Source organism: Sciurus carolinensis, chromosome 3, assembly GCF_902686445.1.
Source record: "Sciurus carolinensis chromosome 3, mSciCar1.2, whole genome shotgun sequence".
Classification (NCBI taxonomy): domain Eukaryota; kingdom Metazoa; phylum Chordata; class Mammalia; order Rodentia; family Sciuridae; genus Sciurus; species Sciurus carolinensis.
This window is the reverse complement of record NC_062215.1, coordinates 62481493-62500010: the sequence shown is the minus strand read 5'-3', so window position 1 is coordinate 62500010 and position 18518 is coordinate 62481493. Positions and strand designations below refer to the sequence as shown.

The following is an 18518-nucleotide window of genomic DNA, read 5'->3' as shown; positions in this document are numbered from 1 at the left end:
GCGCCGTCGGTTAATACTGACGTCACCAGCCCGCTGCGCCGTCTGTGGGTGGGGCGGCGCTGCATGACGCTGCGTGACGGCGGTGTGGCGGTGGAAGTTATGTCGGGTCGCCGAGCTTTACACTTCGTATTCAAAGTGGGAAACCGTTTTCAGACCGCGCATTTCTTTCGAGATGTCCTGGGGATGAAGGTGCTGGCTGGCGGGGACTGGCGCGCGAGACTGGAAGCACCTGGCGGAGGAGGGGGGTAATGGGTGTGTGGTGAACCTCAACCGGGGGCGTTGGGCCCAGCGTTCTCCATTGGCCCTGCGGGGTGTTCAGTGTCAGGAAGAGTTGTGAGTCCCTGGTTACTGGTTAGAAGCCTCTTTTTTGTTTTGTCTTCTCTTGGTACTGGAGATTGAGTCCAGGGCTTCCCACATGCTCTATAAGCGTTCTACCACTTGTGCTACATTTCCAGCCTTTTTTCATTTTAGTTTGAGACAGGATCTCGCTAAATCGTCCAGACTAGCTTCATAGTCTAGCTTCATAGTCATAGTCTTCTATTTACTAGCTTCATAGACCCTCCTGCTGCAGTTTCCGGAGGGATTACAGGCGAGGGCCACCAAGGTGGGCGTTAGGAGGATTGACATACTATGTCTGCGCATGTTTTTTCACTTAAGTACATTCACAAATATTTATTGAACTTATGCCCTGGGGGAACTTCCAGTGTACTGGGAAGGATAGTAAACAAGCAAAAACATATAATACTCTTAAAATTGATAACGCAATCTCTTCTAGTTTGGAGCCTTTCAGTGCGGGTAGAGTCAGCATATTCAAGGTTTTGCTTTGATCAGGGCTGGTTTGTATGGTCTCTTTTAGGGACTCAATCTCTGGATAAATCACCGACTCGCTTTTTAACAATCCAGATCTAAGCATAAGATCAGAATCCATTCACTTGCCCCCAGATGACATGTCTCCAGCTCTGAGAAGCTGTGATTCTGCAGGGGTCACTTAACAACGTGGAAGGAAGTTTTTAGGGAGCTTACAATTTATTTTGATTCCCTTACCAGGTTCTACGGCATGAAGAATTTGAAGAAGGCTGCAAAGCTGCCTGTAATGGGTATGATACCTTGTATCTTAAAATCTCCTCTAGGCTCTGAATACCCCCAGGAGAACAGAAGGCAGTTTCTCAAAGTGAGTATGAAGCAGTGGAATAAATGAAGGAGTCAGTAAATCAGGGAGGTAACTTGAAGAACACTGGGGAAACCATCCTGTTTCTCTGCACTCTCACATAGCACTTCTGATAAATCAGACAGTTCTCCAACTCTCCCAATACCAGGTGGGTGTCCTGCTGTTCAATTCAATTCTTAATATAGCTACCTAAAGTTAGTGTCAGAAATCACAAATTAAAGGCTCACTACCACAAGACTACCCCTATTTTGGATGCCAGTCACAAGTCTGGGCCTCTGATATTTCCGATTTACCATTTATAAATTGGGGGTTCCCATGACTGCCTCCTCAGATTCACTTGTTTGCTAGAATGGGTCACAGAACTCAGGGAACCACTACTTCTATGTACTGGTTTATTGTAAAGGTTGTTACTTGGGAACAGTCAAGTAGAAAAGGTACATAGAGCAGGGTGTGGGAAAGAGGAGGTGTGGAGCTTCCATATTTTTTCTGGATATATACCCTCACAGTACTTCCGTGTGTTCCGTGGCCCAGAAGCTCATCAAGTTTTGTTGTTCAATAGTTTTACACAGATTAATGGAGCTTCATTTCCAGACCCTCCGCTTCCCAAAGGGAGTGAGGCTAAAACTTCAAACCCTCTAATCACGTGGTCTTTATGGAGTCAGCCCTATTCTAGGGCTATCTAGGGGCCCCACTCTAAGACAGTTCATTACCCTAAATTCAGTTGTTATGGAAAGGGCTTACTATGAGTTACAAAAGACACCCCAAGATCTCAGGAAATTCCAAGGATTTTAGGACGTCTGTGACAGGAATTGAATAAAGACCAGTATATTTCATATTATACCATAAACCCAAATATATGCACCAGATGAAAAATTGGTTATTGAGTATCTCTTAAGTTTAGTAGCCACATCAAGTTGGAAAATCCAACACCTGTTGGGATTTGTGTGCTTGTTGATTGGTATGTAAATAAACAAACCAAGGTCAGATTGGAGAATTTTCTTTAGGATTCTTTTCCCTGCTTTAAAGGAAAGTAAACATATATGCCTTTAATCCCAGCTATTAACGAGGCTATGGCAGGAGGATTATGCGTTTGAGACCAGCCTGGGCAACTTAGCAAGACCCTGTCTCAAAATAAAAACATTTAAAGGGCCAGGGATGTAGCTCAGCTCTGTGGTAGAGCGCTTACCTAGTATACACGAGACCATGGATTCAATTCCCAATGCCAGAAAAAGAAAAGGTAAATGAATCTTTCCTTCCTGTAAGTGCCAAATAGGTGATCTTTGAATCTTGTAGGGGGGCCCATGAGCACTGCCCACAACACTCTCAGCACCTTCTGAGGTCATCCTAACAATATGAGAACTTATAGTTTCAGAAGGGACTGCCCATCATTCTGTGCCCAGTAATTCTTTGGGGGAGGACTGTAGCAGATTTTACATATTGTAAAATCTGGGTTCATTTACTTTCGTTTTTCCAGGCCTTATGATGGGAAATGGAGTAAAACAATGGTGGGATTTGGGCCTGAGGATGATCATTTTGTTGCTGAGCTGACTTACAATTATGGCATTGGAGACTACAAGCTGGGCAATGACTTCATGGTAAATATCATTCTATTCCAGTAGATTTTTGGTTGGGGTAGATGACTTGTTTAATCTGAAGTAATTTGTTGAGACTGAGTCCATGTGGAGGTGACATTGGAGCAAAGGGTCAGAGGACATAAAGGAGTTAACCATGTAGATATCCAGGAAAGAACATTACAGGCAGAGAGAAAAGTCCGTGTAGAGGCCCTCAAGCAGTACCTGGCATATTGAAGAAAATGCAAGGAAGCTGGTGTGACTGGAATGGAGATTATAGGAGAAAGGTGGTAGGCATTGGGATCAGATTGTGTTGAACCTTTAGTTCATTATAATCCATCTGAATGAAATGAAGAGCTATTAAGAGTTTTGCGCAGAGGAAAGAGCAAGGTCCAGCAGCTGTCTTGAGAACAGGCTGTTCGGTACATTTTGAAAAGTTTACTCTGGCTGCAGAGTGGGCGATGAATTGCAAGATTGGAGCAGAGACTATTATAATAGTCCAAGTTAGAAAAGAGGCTGGCCTTTTCAAGAGGCCATATCTACATTATTTTGTACTTAGAGTAAATTTAGAGTGCATTAATAGTTGGTTTAATTTTTTATTGTTTTAAAAGCAAAAAATGACCCTGGGCTGGAGAACCTGTCCTTATCAGATGCCCAGGCTTTACTTGCAGAGGTAGAACCTCAGAAGCTGCAGCCCCAGAAGTCCATTATTTTCATATAAAACTCCCTTCCTGGGGCCATGGGAGTGAACAGTATGCTCCCTTGGTTTGGTGGGTGCCCCAAAGTTTCAGCAGAGACATGCTGGGCTCTCACTGTAGCTTCACAATCTTAGCTTAGCCTCATGCAAATGTTATATTGTTTTGTTTGCATTTTCCCCCCTCAAATTGGGGTTTTGTACCTATTTTACACAAAAATGAAGACTGTGTTATCATTGTTACCAACATTTGCAAATAAGCCAAACACCAGGAAGCCCTAAATTTAAACAAATCATAAATAGAAGAAATTAAAATAAAAGCAAAAATCAGCTCAGAGTCTAAGGTAGGAATATTGCCAAGATCAAGCCCAGCTTAGGGTACATAACAAGACCATTTCTCCAAAAAAAAAAAAAAAAGAAAGAAAGAAATCTCAAAATAGGTAACTGGCAGGCCAAGGTAAAAATCAAGATTTCTCTGGCTAGATATCGGGAAAAAAATTTTTTTTTTCCTTACTGAGGATTGAACCCAGAGCCTTGTACATACTTCACAAGTACTGTACCACTCATCTATGCCCCCAGCCCTTGAACATTTGAAGACATTATCTTTGGCATTAAATAGGCCATACTTCACTGACATTTGAACTTCTGTTCTATGATTCATAAAGATCTGAATCTTTGTGGGAGAAAATATCCAAAATGTACTTTGAAATTACTAGAAGAAAAATTCTGAATGCCAATTAAATCTTAGGTAACTTGACTTAGAGTCAGTGGATGTTGGTGCCTTGTTTTGTAGAAGATCTGTTGTGATTATGTGTGTGGGTGTTTTCATTGTTTGTTATAGGGAATCACACTTGCTTCTAGCCAGGCTGTCAGCAATGCCAGGAAGCTGGAGTGGCCACTCAGTGAAGTTGCAGAAGGAGTTTTTGAAATTGAGGCCCCAGGAGGATATAAGTTCTATTTGCAGAATCAGAGTCTACTTCAATCAGGTAATTACATCAGAATGAGTAAAAACCTGTTGTGTTAGCTTTTCGTTGTTGTGACCAAAATACCCGCATAAACAACATATAGGAAGAAAAGTTTATTGACTTGGTTTGAGAGGCTTCAGTCTATGGTTGGTGGGGCTTAGTTTTTTTGAGCCTCAGATGAGGCCAAATATGGTGAAAGGGTATGGCTAAGGGAAGCTTCTCTGTCATCGCAGCTGGGAAGCAGAGAGAGGAAGGGGCCAGGGACAAGAAATGCCCTTCCAGGTCATACCCCTAATGACCTACTTTCTCCAACTAGGTCCAACATCCTACAGTTTTCACCACCGCCTCATAAAACCTTCAGATTATTAGCCCATCAGTGTACCAATCCACTGAACCCTCGTGATGCAGTCATTTCCCAAAAGTCCCATCTCTGAATATTGCTGCATTGGGGACTAAGCCTTCAACACATGAGCATTTGGGGACATTCCAGATCTAAACCAGAGCACCTGTCTAAAGCTACCTTTGATGGAAGAAGAGAGGGAGTTAGATATATTTTCTCCTGTAGAGTCTGAATTTACATGACATGTCCCTCACAAGCCAGTGCTCTTACCTGTTTTTGAGTAATTATATTCTCATTTTAGAACTAGACCGGTTCTGTTCTATTGGTAATGTACCTACTTATGATTCTATCAGTTGCAAATTATAGAATACCCCACTCAGACTAATTTGGATGATAGGAAAAATTTTTAACTCACAGAGCAGTTATTCATGGAAAAATTACATGTCACTACTCAGCAATGATATCAGGAACCCAAATTATCTCTAAACTGTTCTGTTTTCTTTGGTGTATTTCTCCTAAAACTAAATTCTCTTGATTAAGGATGGCTGCCAGTAGCAGTTGGGTCTATATGTTCCCACACATTCACTTTGGGTAGGAATCAGGAAACCAGCTTCTTACTGCTCTTTTTAAAGAATAGTGCAAAACTTTCTTGAAATTTTTTAGCTAACTTCCTGGTCAGCCTGCTGCTGAACCAGTCATTGCAAGAGAAATAGAATTATCCCTATCCCTAGATTACTTAGCCATACCACTTGAGCTGACGTTAGTTTCCATAACTCCAGGCTGGTATTTAGTAAGAGACAAAACAGAAGCGAGGAGCTCACCACACTGCTTGTCCCATAGAGCAGGAAAGAAACTTCACAGGGTGTGTTTTTTCATGGTAGATGCAGCTTCATCATGTGTATTTAATTCCTGTAAATTCAACTGCTTCTCTGCCAAAACAATAGAAAAAAAAAAAAAGTGCAGGGTGGGGTAGTGGCAGTGGCGGGTGGGCTACAGGAGGACGCTGGTAAGGATCAAAGACAATTCTGCCTGTCATTTCACTCAGTGAGCACACGTCTCTAAGTGACTTGAAGAGAGTCATATAAATTCTTTCTTCCAAGCCAGCTGTGGTGGGGCACTCCTATAATGCCAGCAATCCTGGAAGCTGAGGCAGGAGGATTGCAAGTCCGAGGCCAGCCTCAACAACTTCGCAAAGGCTTGAGCAACTTAGCAAAACCCTGTCTAAAAATAAAAATTAAAAGGACTGGGGTTGTAGCTCATGGCAAAGCACCCTTGGGTTCAGTCCCCCTGTACAAAAACCAAAAAGCATAAAAACCCCTTCAGTCACCAATGAAGTGCAGAAATGCCAGCTTGCTATAAGTCCTACACAGCCAGTCTACCCTCCTACATAAAATGGACTGGTCTTTTTGCTGAGCACCAGATGAAAAACAAGTAGCACTGAAAACTAAATCAGACTCAGCATTTGGGACATGGTGCAGACCAGTGGAGGAAAGCATTTTTGTTGTTTTTTTTCTTTTGTTTTTTGTTATGGTACTGGGGATTGAACCAAGGGGTACTTTATCACTGAACTGCATCCCCAGTCTTTCATATTTTTATTTGAGACAGAATCTCACTATGTTGCTGAGGACCTTGCTAAGTTGCTTGAGGCTGGCCTTGAACTTGTGGTCCTCCTACCTCAACCTCCCCATTTGCTAGGACTATAGTCATGCACTACTGTTCCTAGCTGTGGTTATTTTTTTGATAGGCAATTGTTGCTTTATATACTGACTTTATTATTTATTTATTTATTTATTTATTGTCAATACTAGGGATTGAACCCAGGGCCACTTGTATCACTGAGCCACATCTTTATCACTTATTCATTGTTATTCATTTTTATTTTGAGACAGGATCTCCCTAAGTTGCTGAGGCTGGTCACAATTCTAATGTGTTTGTCCTCCTTGGGAGATAATGGTAATATCCTTAAGGCATTAATTTCCTGTTGGTAATGGAGTTAAATCTGTCAGTCTAGCTGGTATCCATTTTTTGTTTGAATTATTCACTCCTATGTAGTTTCAAACATTTTTTCCCATTCCTGTTCCTGCATTCAAGCTGTAAATCAACTGACACTTGTTGGTTTTTTGTTGTTGTTTTGTTTTGGTACCACAATTGAACCCAGGGGTGCTTAACCACTGAGCCACATGCCCATCCCTTTTTTTATTTTTTAGTTTGAGATAGGGTCTTGCTAAGTTGCTGAAGTTGGTCTTGAGCTTGTGATCCTCCTGCCTCAGCTGCCTGAGTTGCTGGGATTACACCTGACTAGTTGATTTTTAAAATAATGGAGAAACTATAATCAAGTCTGCCAGGAGGAAGCACTTGTGAGAAACACCTTGCCATATATATAAAATATATGTTTATATGTATGAAATATCTATAAATCATATTAATTAAATATATATCTCTCTTCATAATCCATTGCAGGAATTCCATTGCATTATTACATTGTAGGAAGATAAACAATTCTCTGTTGTTGAATATTTATGTTATTGCTAATGTTTCATTGTTCTGGGCAACACTGACAAAGGTCTTTGTGATGAAAGACCTTCATACATCCACAATTACTTTTTGAATTGCTGAAACTGGACTTGCCCTTTGCAATGTACATTTTTAAAGATTTTGATACATTCTGTCAAGAATTTTTTTTTTTTTTTTTTTTTTAAACAGTGCTAGTGACAGAACCCAGTCCTGTCCTCATACATGCCAGGCAATTATCAAATCATTATCATTGCCCAGAAATGTACTAATTTATACTCTGAGTATTCTATCATTGTGACTCCTGTCTTCCCCCCACCCAACACCAACATAAACACAAAGTTAACACTGCTAACTTTTAAAATTATTTGTGAGTGACTGGGGATGTGGGTTTAATTCCTAGCAATGTGAAAAAAAAATTATTTGCCAAAAGAATAAAAATTAAAATAATAATAATGAAAAATCAAATCATTTGCCAGTTAGATGAAATAGTTTATATGAATTCAGATTTCTTTGATGATTTGTGAGGCTGAATAAATTTTTCACATGTTCAGTGACCATTGCAGTTCCTCCTTTTGTGGCTAACAGCTTTGTACCTTTTGCCAGTTTGTCTAGGCTGTTCATCTTTTTCCTATTGGTGCTTAAATATGACTTTCACATTAATAAATTTTTGTCTTGTGTAGCAAAATTTTTTCCCTGATTCTTTACTTTTTGATCTTAATTTTTTTGGTGGACAAGGGGCACTCAGGATTCAACCCAAGGCCTTATATGTGCTAGGCCTATACTTTACCAGTGACCACCCGCAGCCCTAGAATTCTTTTTTTGGTTTTTGTTGTCTAGGAATTTTCTGTTTGTGTAATTAACCTGGCAGGCTTTTTTTCTTCTTGGTTCTTTTAGTTTGGGTGTTATGTTTAAATAAAAATATTCCAATCTAAAATTGTATAAATTATCACCTGTATTTAATATTTTATTGGTTTTATTCTTTAAACTTAGTCCTTTAGCCCATCAGAAATGCATTTAATTCATATATATATACCTTTTTCCCACCAAGTGATTAACCAGTTAAATTAGTGTCATTTATTAAATGAGGTGCCCTTGCATATTGACTTAAAATTCTTTTTTTAATCATAAACTAAATTCTCTTGGGGGATATCAAACCAAGAGCCTCACATATGCAAGGCATGCACTCTACTACTGAGCAATCTTTCCACCCCCATTAATTAAATTCTTACATTTGATTGAGCCTATTTTGGTGTGTATGTATTTTTGTATGATTGGGAATTGAAACCAGGGTTGCTCCACTCCTGAGCTACACGCCAAGCCTTTTTTTTTTTTTGGTACTGGGGGACTGAACTCAGGAGCATTCGGTCACTGAGCCCACATTCTCAGACCTATTTTGTATTTTATTTAGAGACAAGATCTCACTGAGTTGCTTAGTGCCTCACCGTTGCTGAAACCAGCTTTGAACTCTTGATGCTCCTGTCTCAACCTCCCAAGCCACTGGAATTACAGGCATGCACCACTGCACCCAGCACTTATTTTTCATTTTGAGACAGAGTTGTTAAATTGCTGAGACAGAGTCTCTAAATTGTTGAGGCTGACCTTGAACTTGCACTACTCTCGCTTTAGCCTCCTTCTCGGATTATAGGGATGCACCACCACACCCAGCTTGGTCTTTTTTATTTTGTTGTACCAAAATGACCTATCTATTCCTGCTGGTTTATTACTTTACAGATCCTGTATTGAAAGTAACTCTTGCAGTGTCTGATCTTCAGAAGTCCTTGAACTACTGGTCTAATCTACTGGGAATGAAAATTTATGAACAAGATAAAGAGAAGCAAAGGGCTTTGCTGGGCTATGCTGATAACCAGGTAAGTGATCTTGGAGAGAAATAACTAACTTGTTCCTTTGAGTTTGGCCTATAAATGAGGGAAATATGAAGGTTGTTCACAGTGATTCAATATACAGATAGAAAGAAGAAAATATAAATTAGTGATAATCTCACCACTCATACTAGTTTTGTTTCTGTTTGGGAATATAGCCTTTTAGAAGTGGAATGGGCTGAGATATGGTATGGTGGTAGAGCAATCGTCTAATATGTAAGGCCCTGGGTTCTATCCTCAGCACTGCCAACACACAGAAAAAGAAGAAATGGAATTTCTTAGACATAGACAAGACTTAATACATGCTCTATTTTTATATATGTATATGTTATTACTTTTTTTAATAACTTAGCATTTGAGCCTGATTTTGTCTTTATACTTTGACCCAGCCATTGTACTTCTTGGATGTTTTATTTTCTGCTGGCACTCAGGATTGAACCCAGGGTCTTATAGGTGCTAGGCAACTGCTTTACTGCTAAGTGACATTTCCAGTCCTTTTTTTGAGTTGTGTTGGTATCTTGGTTTGTTTTGAGACAGCGTCTCTATTAGTTGCCCAGGCTGGACCTTGAACTTGTGTTCCTCCTGCCTCAGGCTCCTAAGTTGCTGGGGTTATATCTTTTTATAGATATACTCATCATACATATGCACAAAGAAGCATGTACATGGTTATCTATTATAGCATTGTTTGCAGTAGTAAAAGATAAGAACCTTCATGTCCTTTGGATTAGAGGAATTTTTTAAAAGGTATGGTTAATCCATAGAATGGGATACTGGGGATGTAGCTTAGTGGTAGAGGACTTGCCTAGTATGTGCAAGGCCTGGTTTCCATCCCTATTACCAAAAAACAAAAACAAAAAAACTGAATGGATTACTATGCAGCTATTGAAAAGACTGGGGCAAGTCTTTATATACTGGTGTAGTAATATTAAGTGGAGAAAACAAATGATAGAATAACTTGTAAATTGGGCTACCATTTATATAAAACAAAACACACACACACACACACACAATGTGCTTAGAATAAAACTCTGGAAAATGGGGACTGTTTGCTTCTTGGGTAAGAGAAGGAGGAAGACTTTGATTTTACTTTCTTCTTCTAGTACTGTTTGAATTTTTTTTTTAAGTGCTGGGGATCCAGGATCAACCAGGGTCTGAGCATGTTAGTCAAGCCCTTTACCACTGAGCTACATCCCTAGCTCCACTATGTGAATTTTATTACCACATGCATATGTAACGTGTCCAAAAGCATAAACTCTTCTTTCTTTTCAGTGTAAGTTGGAGCTGCAGGGCATCAAGGGTACAGTTGACCATGCAGCAGCTTTTGGAAGAATTGCCTTTTCTTGTCCCCACAAAGAGGTAATGTTAGATAACTTGACTTTTGTTTAAGTTCTGTGACTAGTTCCACTCACTTGAGAACCTTGACCTTCCTTTCTTTAGGTTCATTCTGATTGTGGCTTTGGTATCAAGTTCAACAGTTATTTCAAGAACCATTAAGATAATAAAATTAAACAAGTGGCACCTTGGTTCTTTCTGATCAGATGCTCCTCTAGAGCTAATGAGAACCAGGCTGTAAAAGTAGTATGTGACCCTTGCTCACTTTGCCTTCTTTTTCTCAAGTTGCCAGACTTAGAAGACTTGATGAAAAGGGAGAAACAGACGATCCTGACTCCCCTGGTGAGTCTGGATACCCCAGGGAAGGCCACAGTACAAGTGGTCATTCTGGCTGACCCTGTAAGTATTACTAAGCAAGGGGACAGGCTCTACCAGGGGTTTCTTCAGAGATGTCTTTTGCCAAATTGCTTTTATATTTATTGGTATAGGATGGACATGAAATTTGCTTTGTTGGGGATGAAGCATTTCGAGAACTTTCGAAAATGGATCCAGAGGGAAGCAAATTATTGGATGATGTGAGTCTTTTGTTTAGTTTTGGTTTTTAATATTTTTTTGGTTGTCAGTGGGTCTTTATTTACTTTTATTTATTTTTATGTGGTGCTGAGAATTGAACCCTGTGCCTCACACTTGATAGGCAAACGCTATACCACTGTGCTTTGACCCCAGCCCTTGAGTCTTATATCTACATTATGTTGCCATAGGCGTAAAGGGGTTGACATAAAGTGTATATGGGGAAGGGCCAAAGTAGTAGGGTCCATGTTCTTACTGTTAGAACCACATCCTTTTGCTGTTGAGGTGACTTTTTTAACCAGGGACCTGTGTCTTCATTGCCACCTGTATAACCCCTTATGTGTACTTAGACTGTCTTAGAGACTGTATACTATATTATTCTGCTTGGTGAATGGAAATGCCAGATACTATCCCCTCTCATTTTCTTAGCTTTCTGTTCATCTCTTCCATTTGACAGCTCAGTCTCTTTCTTCCTAGTGAATTGTTCTCATCAGCATACAAGCAAGCTCCAGTAGCTCCCATCTTTTAAAGCTTTGTGTTAATTCCATATCCCTTCTCTAGATTTCTTTACAGATTTCTCTTTCTTTTTTTTTTTTTTTTTTTTCTTTTTCTTTTCTTCTTGGTATTGGGGGTTTAACCCAGGGGTGCTTTACCACTGGGCTACATCCTTAGCCCTTTTTGTTTTCGAGACAGTGCCTCATCAAATTGCTAAGGCTAGCCTTGAACTTGCCATCTCCCTTCTCAGCCTCCTAAGCTGCTGGGATTGTAGATGTGTGCCACTGGGCTATAGATTTCTTCTTTAAAAAATCTGTCTGCACACAGTTTCTACTTCTTACCTCCCTTTTATACTTCACTCTATTCTGCAATGACTCTTTGTCACTCAAATAGTTGCTCATGTTGACATCACTGGGACCTCCATCTTGCCAAATCCAGAAACTTCTTTTCTATTTTCATCAAACTTGATTTTTCAACCCTGTATGATGGTGCATGCTTGTAGTCCCAGCTATTTAAGAGGTTGAGGCAGGAAGATTGAAAGTTAAAGGTCAGTCTGGGAAACTTAAGGAAGATCTTATCTCAAAATAAAAATAAAAAGGACTGGGGAAGTAGCTCAGGCATAGGGTGTGCTTGCTTAACATGTGTAAAGCCCTGGGTTCACTTCCTGGTACCACCCCACCCCTAAAAAAATTTAAAGATTTAAATTTAAAGACTTAAATTTTTTTTATTTTAAAAAAACTTATTAAAAATTTATATAAATTTTTAAAAATCAAGATTTTTTTCCAAGCAATCTTCAAAGGAGTTACTCATTGTTGTATTCCAACTTCTTACTTATATCTGGTATGTAGTAGACATTTTCTGAATATGCTGTGTGTGTATGAGAGAGAGAGAGAGAGACAGACAGACAGACAGACAGATAGACAGAGTCTTATAGTTGTTGCCCAGACTGGTCTCAAACTCCTGGGTTTCAAGTGATCCTCCTGTCTCAGCCTCCTAAGTAGCTGGGACTATAGGCACATGCCACTGCACTTAGTTTATCTCTAAATAGATTATTGAATGATTAAAGGAATTAGTCTAGTGCCAGTTCTGTCATTATAATCTATGTAACTGATCTTCAGCAATTTACTTCAGTTCCTTGAGCTTCCTTATCTAAAGATTTGAGAAAATAAGAATATCTTCTTCATGGGATTGTTCTGTGGTTTATAGAGCTTAGCAAACCTCACAAAGCAGGAAATGTATAGAAAATACATTTTTATAAATTTTATGCAGGAAAATAGAATCTCAGGAAACCTTTCAGTTGACTTTTTACTGGACTCTTCCCTTGTTCTTTCATGCCTTCCCTTAAACTCTCTTCTTTGATATTAGAGATTGAGAATCCTGCCTTCTTCACATCTCTGTTGACAGCTTTTCCCAGAGGCAAGTGCTGTTCTGATTTCTGGCACTATAGATTAGTTTTGTTTGTTCTGGGATACATACAAATAGAATCACTCAGTAGATATTCTTTTGTACCTGGCTTCTTTCTCTCAACATTTTTGAGATTCCTTTGTGTAATTACATATATCAAGTTTTATTTATTTCTTTCCTTTTTTCTTTTTGAGTGGTATTCATCTTTTTAACAGTTGTTTATCCATTCCTACAATGTTAGACAATTGAGCTGTTTCCAGATTTTTATCTCTTATAAAGAAGACTGCTATCAGGCTGGGGAGATAGCTCAGTTGGTAAAGTGCTTGCCTCACAAGCACAGGGCCCTGGGTTCGATCCCCAGCACTGCAAAAAAAAAAATAACAAAATAAAAAGAAGACTGCTATCAACACTCTTGTTTAAATCTTCTTGTAGATACATGTTTTGTGTCTCTTGGGTAAATTCCTAGTAGAATTGCTTTTACTTTATCCAAAAGTATCAAATAGCTATCCATAGTAATTATCCTATAGTAGTCCCCCCTTAACTGCAGTTTCTCTTTTCACATGATTTCAGTTACCTGTAGTCACCTGTGTTCAAAAATATTAAATGGAAAATTCCAGAAATAAATAATGGCTACATTTGAAATTGCACACTGCTCTGAGTAGCATAATGAAATCTCCTGTTTTACTGTTCTATCCCACTTGGAACTTGAATCATCCCTTTATGCAGTGTATCCGCACTGTATACACTCCCCTCACATTAGTCAATCAGTAACCATCTTGGTTTTCAGATTAAATGCCTTGATATAGCAGTGCTTGAGCTCAAGCAACCCTTATTTTATTTAATAACGGCCCCAAAGCACAAGAGTAGTGATGTTGGCAATTTTATTATGCCAAAGGGAAGCTGCGAAGTGCTTCTTCTAGAAGAAAAGGTAAAAATTCTTGATTAATAAGGAAAGAAAACAAATCAAAATGAAGAACCATGCTGAGATTCTAAGATCAACAGTATGAACAAATCTTTTACCTATAAAATTTAAAGAAGTAAAAAGAAATTTGTGTCAGTTTTGCTATTGCACCTCAAAATGCAAAAGTTATTGCCATAGCACATAAAAGTACCTAGTTAAGATGGGAACACGTTAAATTATAGGGTTTGGTACTCTCCACAGTTTCTGGCATCCCCCTAGGGGTGTGAGAAGGTATCACTTGAGGGTAAGGGGGAAGTACCTAGGTGTATGAGAGTTCCAGTTGCTCCACATCTTCACCAACATTTTGGGTTTGTGTTTTCTGGGTTTTAGCCATCCTAACACTTGAAAGATCACTTCTTATTTTGTTTTTAATTTATATTTCCCTGATGACTAATAATGGTGAGCACCTTTTCATAAGCTTATGGACCATTTGCTTTCTTCTTTTGTAAATTATATGTTCAAGTCTTTTGTCCATTTTTTTCACAATAGGTTATATTTTTTAGTATTTCTTAATTGAAAATTCCAAATATACTCAAGAGTACAACAAATCCCCTGTGTGACTCTCACCCATCACCTCTGTACCATAGTTTTTCATCATTCTTTCTTTCCATCCCCAGACCTTCTTTTCTTTTTTTTTTTTTTGCTGGGAATTTCTAAGACAAATCTCAGATAACATACCATTTTTAAAATTCCTAAAATACTTCAGTATTTTATACTTTTTACAACAATCTAAAGAAGTAGGAATTAAACAATTTTCTTACATACCATGTTGACATTGTCACATTTTTAAAAAATAAACAGTATGGGCTGGGGTGATAGCTCAGTGATTTAGTGCTAGCATCCTCAAGGCCCTGGGTTCAGTCCCTGGCACTGGGGTGGGGGCTGTGTATCAGCAGTGTCACCTAAAATCCAGTTCTTGTTCCCTCTCACTCTCTTTTTGCAGTGCTGGGATAAAATCCAGTTATTAAAATTTCCATTTTTTTTTATACTGTTGGTTTGCCCTACATTTTTGTGACTAGCTTTAATTTAATTAGAATACAGAACAATTTATACGATCCAGTGAATTTCATGACAAATGAGTTGAAAGGTAGACTTTTGATCTCTTTTACATTTTAACCATTCTAGGCTTTTCACTAATCTCTAAGAATATATTTTTCACTTTGTTTCTTTAATCATATTGTTTTATTCTCCTGAAATGTCCTTTCTCTTCTTTGAGTATTTGCTCATCTTTTAAGGCCCATTCAAATCTATTTTTTTATTAGTTTTTCTTTTTATTGATTTGTTGGAGTTCTTTGTATATTGTGGATATAAGTAATCTGGTAGATATCTGCAAATGCAAGTATTTTTTTCTAGTCTATTGATTGCCTATTTTGTTTTCTTTTGTTTTTGGTACTAAGGATTTAGCCCAGGAGTACTTTACCACTGAGCTACATCCCTAGGTCTTTTTATTTTTTATTTTGAGACAAGGGTATTCTAAGTTGCTGAGGCTGGCCTCAATCTTGAAATCCTCCTGCCTCAGTCTCACAAGTTGCTGAGATTACAGGCATGCACCACCACTATGGTTTGGCTGTTTATTTTATTTTGTTGGTAGTGCTAGGTTTTGAATACAGGCCATGCACATACTAGGCAAATGCTCTATCACTGAGCTGTATCCCCAGCCCAGTAATCTTGAAGAGCCAGGAAGCCCATTTATCCACTTTTTATATTTAGTGTTTTTGGTTTCCAGACCAGTGTTGTGTCCAGTGAGCCTCTTCACGGTAGGATCGCAGAGACATTACAAACTCAGCATGTCTGTAACTCAAAAAAAAAAAAAAAAGGAAATCCATTCTTCTTTTAATAATATTCAGTGGAGATTGTTATTAAGTATCTCTTATTTTGACACATTATTTAAAAAAATTTTTTTAGATATTGATGGACCTTTGTTTTATTATTTGTATATGGTGCTGAGAATCCAACCCAGTGCCTCATGCATGCTAGGCAAGCACTCTCCCACTGAGCCACAACGCCAGCTCCTTGACACAATTCTTAAGTGTTTTGTGTACATTCTGTAATTCTTAGCACAACCTGTAAGGTAAGTAGCATTCCTCTTTGCATATGAGAAAACTGAGACTCAAAAAGATTAAGCCATTTGGCTATGAATATCATTCATTCAGCTAAGTGACAGGCAAGGGCTTGGGTGGAGGTCTTTTGGGCTTCACAGTTGGTTCTTTTCCTTCCTCTGTAGCCTTCTTGTGGATGGTATGTACCATATATCTTTTATCCCGATGTTCAAGCCACAGTCCTCAGGATCAGTTTTTTTTTTTTGTTTCATTTGCATATTGTTTCTTCACACTACTAAATTCTGTTAGCTGTTGGTCATCAAGAGATGTGAGTTCTGCAAATATCTTCATTGTCCCCTGTAATACTGCAAAAGCCTCCTGCCATCTTCTGGCACCCCTTTCTTGGTGCCAGCATTAGCTTCCCACAGCAGCAATCCAGTAATTCTTACAACTGTTTAGTCTTCTGATAGCTCTCCATTACCTTCAAGATGCATTCCAAACCCTCTGACAGAATATGTGATATGTCTGGCCCTTCTCTACTCTCTAACCTATTCTACCTCTCTCCCTAAGGTCCCTTACCTATCCCTGTTTTAGTCCCTTTGAACTGTTTATATTAACCCAAATCTTTTCTCTGCCTGAAGAGTGTTTTCTCTCCCTGTTCTTCAACTTGTGTGTCAAAACTCAGAAAGTTTTCTGGGTTCTGTCCCTCCACTTTTTATGGTGCCTAAAAGACAGAAAAATTTGCAGTTCTAACTCTTGTGAATTTTTGTTGCTTTTTATCTTACCTTTGATCTTTAAGTACCTTTTATTTTCATCAAAATAATAAATCAGTACTGATTTTATATAAATGAAATGTAATGTCTTGCCCTATCTTTGAGTCTCATTGCCCAAGACTGCCACCATCAGCTTTACTGTTTCTAAACAGATATATACAGTATATATATTTGTTTTCTCATTTTCAATTGCTGACATCATATTGTGACTTCCTACTGATGGGTATTTTTTACACTTTCTCCAATTAATTGTTTCTTTTTGGTCAGGTACCACTTTGTTCATGGCTGTATTGTAGTAAATACCTCAAGGCACATACACACTCTCTGTACAAAGTAATATCTGAGCCCTTAACTGTTCTATATAGGCCCAGAACCTCAGACTATGTTGCAGCAACCACACCAGATCCACCATAGTACCTAGCTTGTGATGAAAATTCATTTTTTTTAGAAAGGTATTTCCATACTTGCTTTTTGACTGCATAAATGTTTTTCCTTACCAAACCACTAAAAGAACCCTTGTAGAGTTCTTTCATTAACACAAATTCTCTTTGAGTTAGTAGGCACAAAACTAATCCAACCAAACAAATATTGGTGGAATAGACTAGGAGGAGCCTTTAAAAAGTGAATCATTCAAGGCTCACAAGCTAAAACATCAATATACCTTTTCTTATTTGGCCTCATTCCCAATCTGAGTCTCATAACACTAAAGATTCTTATTCTACCACAGACCCCACAGCCAGGTATTCATGGTCCCTACTCTTGCATCAGTCAGCCAACAGGCTTTGCCCTTTACCCTGCAGAGTGATAACCACCAAGCAGTTGCTCAGTACTCACCAGCATCTCTGTCACATTGAACAAAATACACTGGATGAACATTCTTTAAATATCAGTTTCTTCTTTGTGCATAGTACAGTGAGATGTAAGGTGGGTTATATCTTGTTTTTCAGACTTGGAATAAATGTATATTTCTGTTTCTGTAGGCAATGGCAGCAGATAAAAGTGATGAGTGGTTTGCTGAAAGAAATAAACCAAAGGCTTCAGGTTAATGGAAGACATCATGTGAAACAAGCATTTATGATTCCTGCGTGGCACCTATAAGACCTGATATGTCTCTTTTTGATAAATGCTCTTACAACTTCATTGTGCCCTACCAAGGCAAGGAGACCTGGGTACTGAAGATTTGTATATTTCAATCTTTGAAAACTCTGGTATGTTTTAGAAATGAAATCCAATTATCGTTAATCCAGGTAGAGGGGAACTCACTAATCTACACTTTGGAATTGCACATTCTGTGTAACTGTAATAGATCAATAACAAATTATTTTCAAGACTGGAACAGCTCTATGGTGCAGCTTTTGGTTGGGGATGGAGAGAATTTTGATGAATCATGTAGATTTTACTGTAGTGACTATTCAAATAAATCCAGATCAGTTGCTTATAATCATCATAATTCCAGCATCTGATAATAATAAACTGTTCTAATGTCCTCTCTGGCAGGTCTGACATATACTTTTTTTAAAAGAAATTCTGTTCCTTGGACAAAAAGATTTGGTTAAACCCCGTTTGACTTGCTTTTACATTTTGAGTAGCCAGAGAAAACAGATGGGTAGGATTTAATGTGTTATATTTCTACACACTTGGCTCTGTGCTAGTTTCTTTTTATTTATTCTTTTTGTTTATTTATGGTACTAGGGTGGAACCTAGGGGTTCTCTACCACTGAGTTCCATCCCCAACCCTTTTAAGAAAGTTTTAATGTTGAGACAGGTTCACTAAGTTATCCAGGTTGGCCTCAAACTTACTATTCTCCTGCC

At 38.6% G+C, this 18518-nt stretch overlaps 1 protein-coding gene across 3 annotated transcripts; it reads left to right on the top strand.

Annotated features, from left to right (window-relative positions):
- The first annotated feature begins 38 nt into the window (after window positions 1-38).
- Window positions 39-18227, top strand: Glod4 (glyoxalase domain containing 4). Of its 3 annotated transcripts, XM_047545818.1 has the most exons (9): window positions 39-189; window positions 1048-1097; window positions 2643-2763; window positions 4275-4419; window positions 8984-9120; window positions 10402-10488; window positions 10750-10863; window positions 10953-11039; window positions 17687-18227. In XM_047545818.1, the coding sequence occupies exons 1-9, from the start codon at window positions 64-66 to the stop codon at window positions 17750-17752; spliced, it is 933 nt and encodes a 310-aa protein (XP_047401774.1). In that variant the 5' UTR covers window positions 39-63; the 3' UTR covers window positions 17753-18227. The 3 variants fall into 3 exon arrangements, with proteins under 3 accessions (XP_047401774.1, XP_047401775.1, XP_047401776.1); XM_047545819.1 differs by lacking the exon at window positions 1048-1097 and having other exon boundaries at window positions 65-189; XM_047545820.1 differs by lacking the exons at window positions 39-189; window positions 1048-1097 and adding an exon at window positions 1168-1316.
- The last annotated feature ends 291 nt before the right edge of the window (window positions 18228-18518 follow it).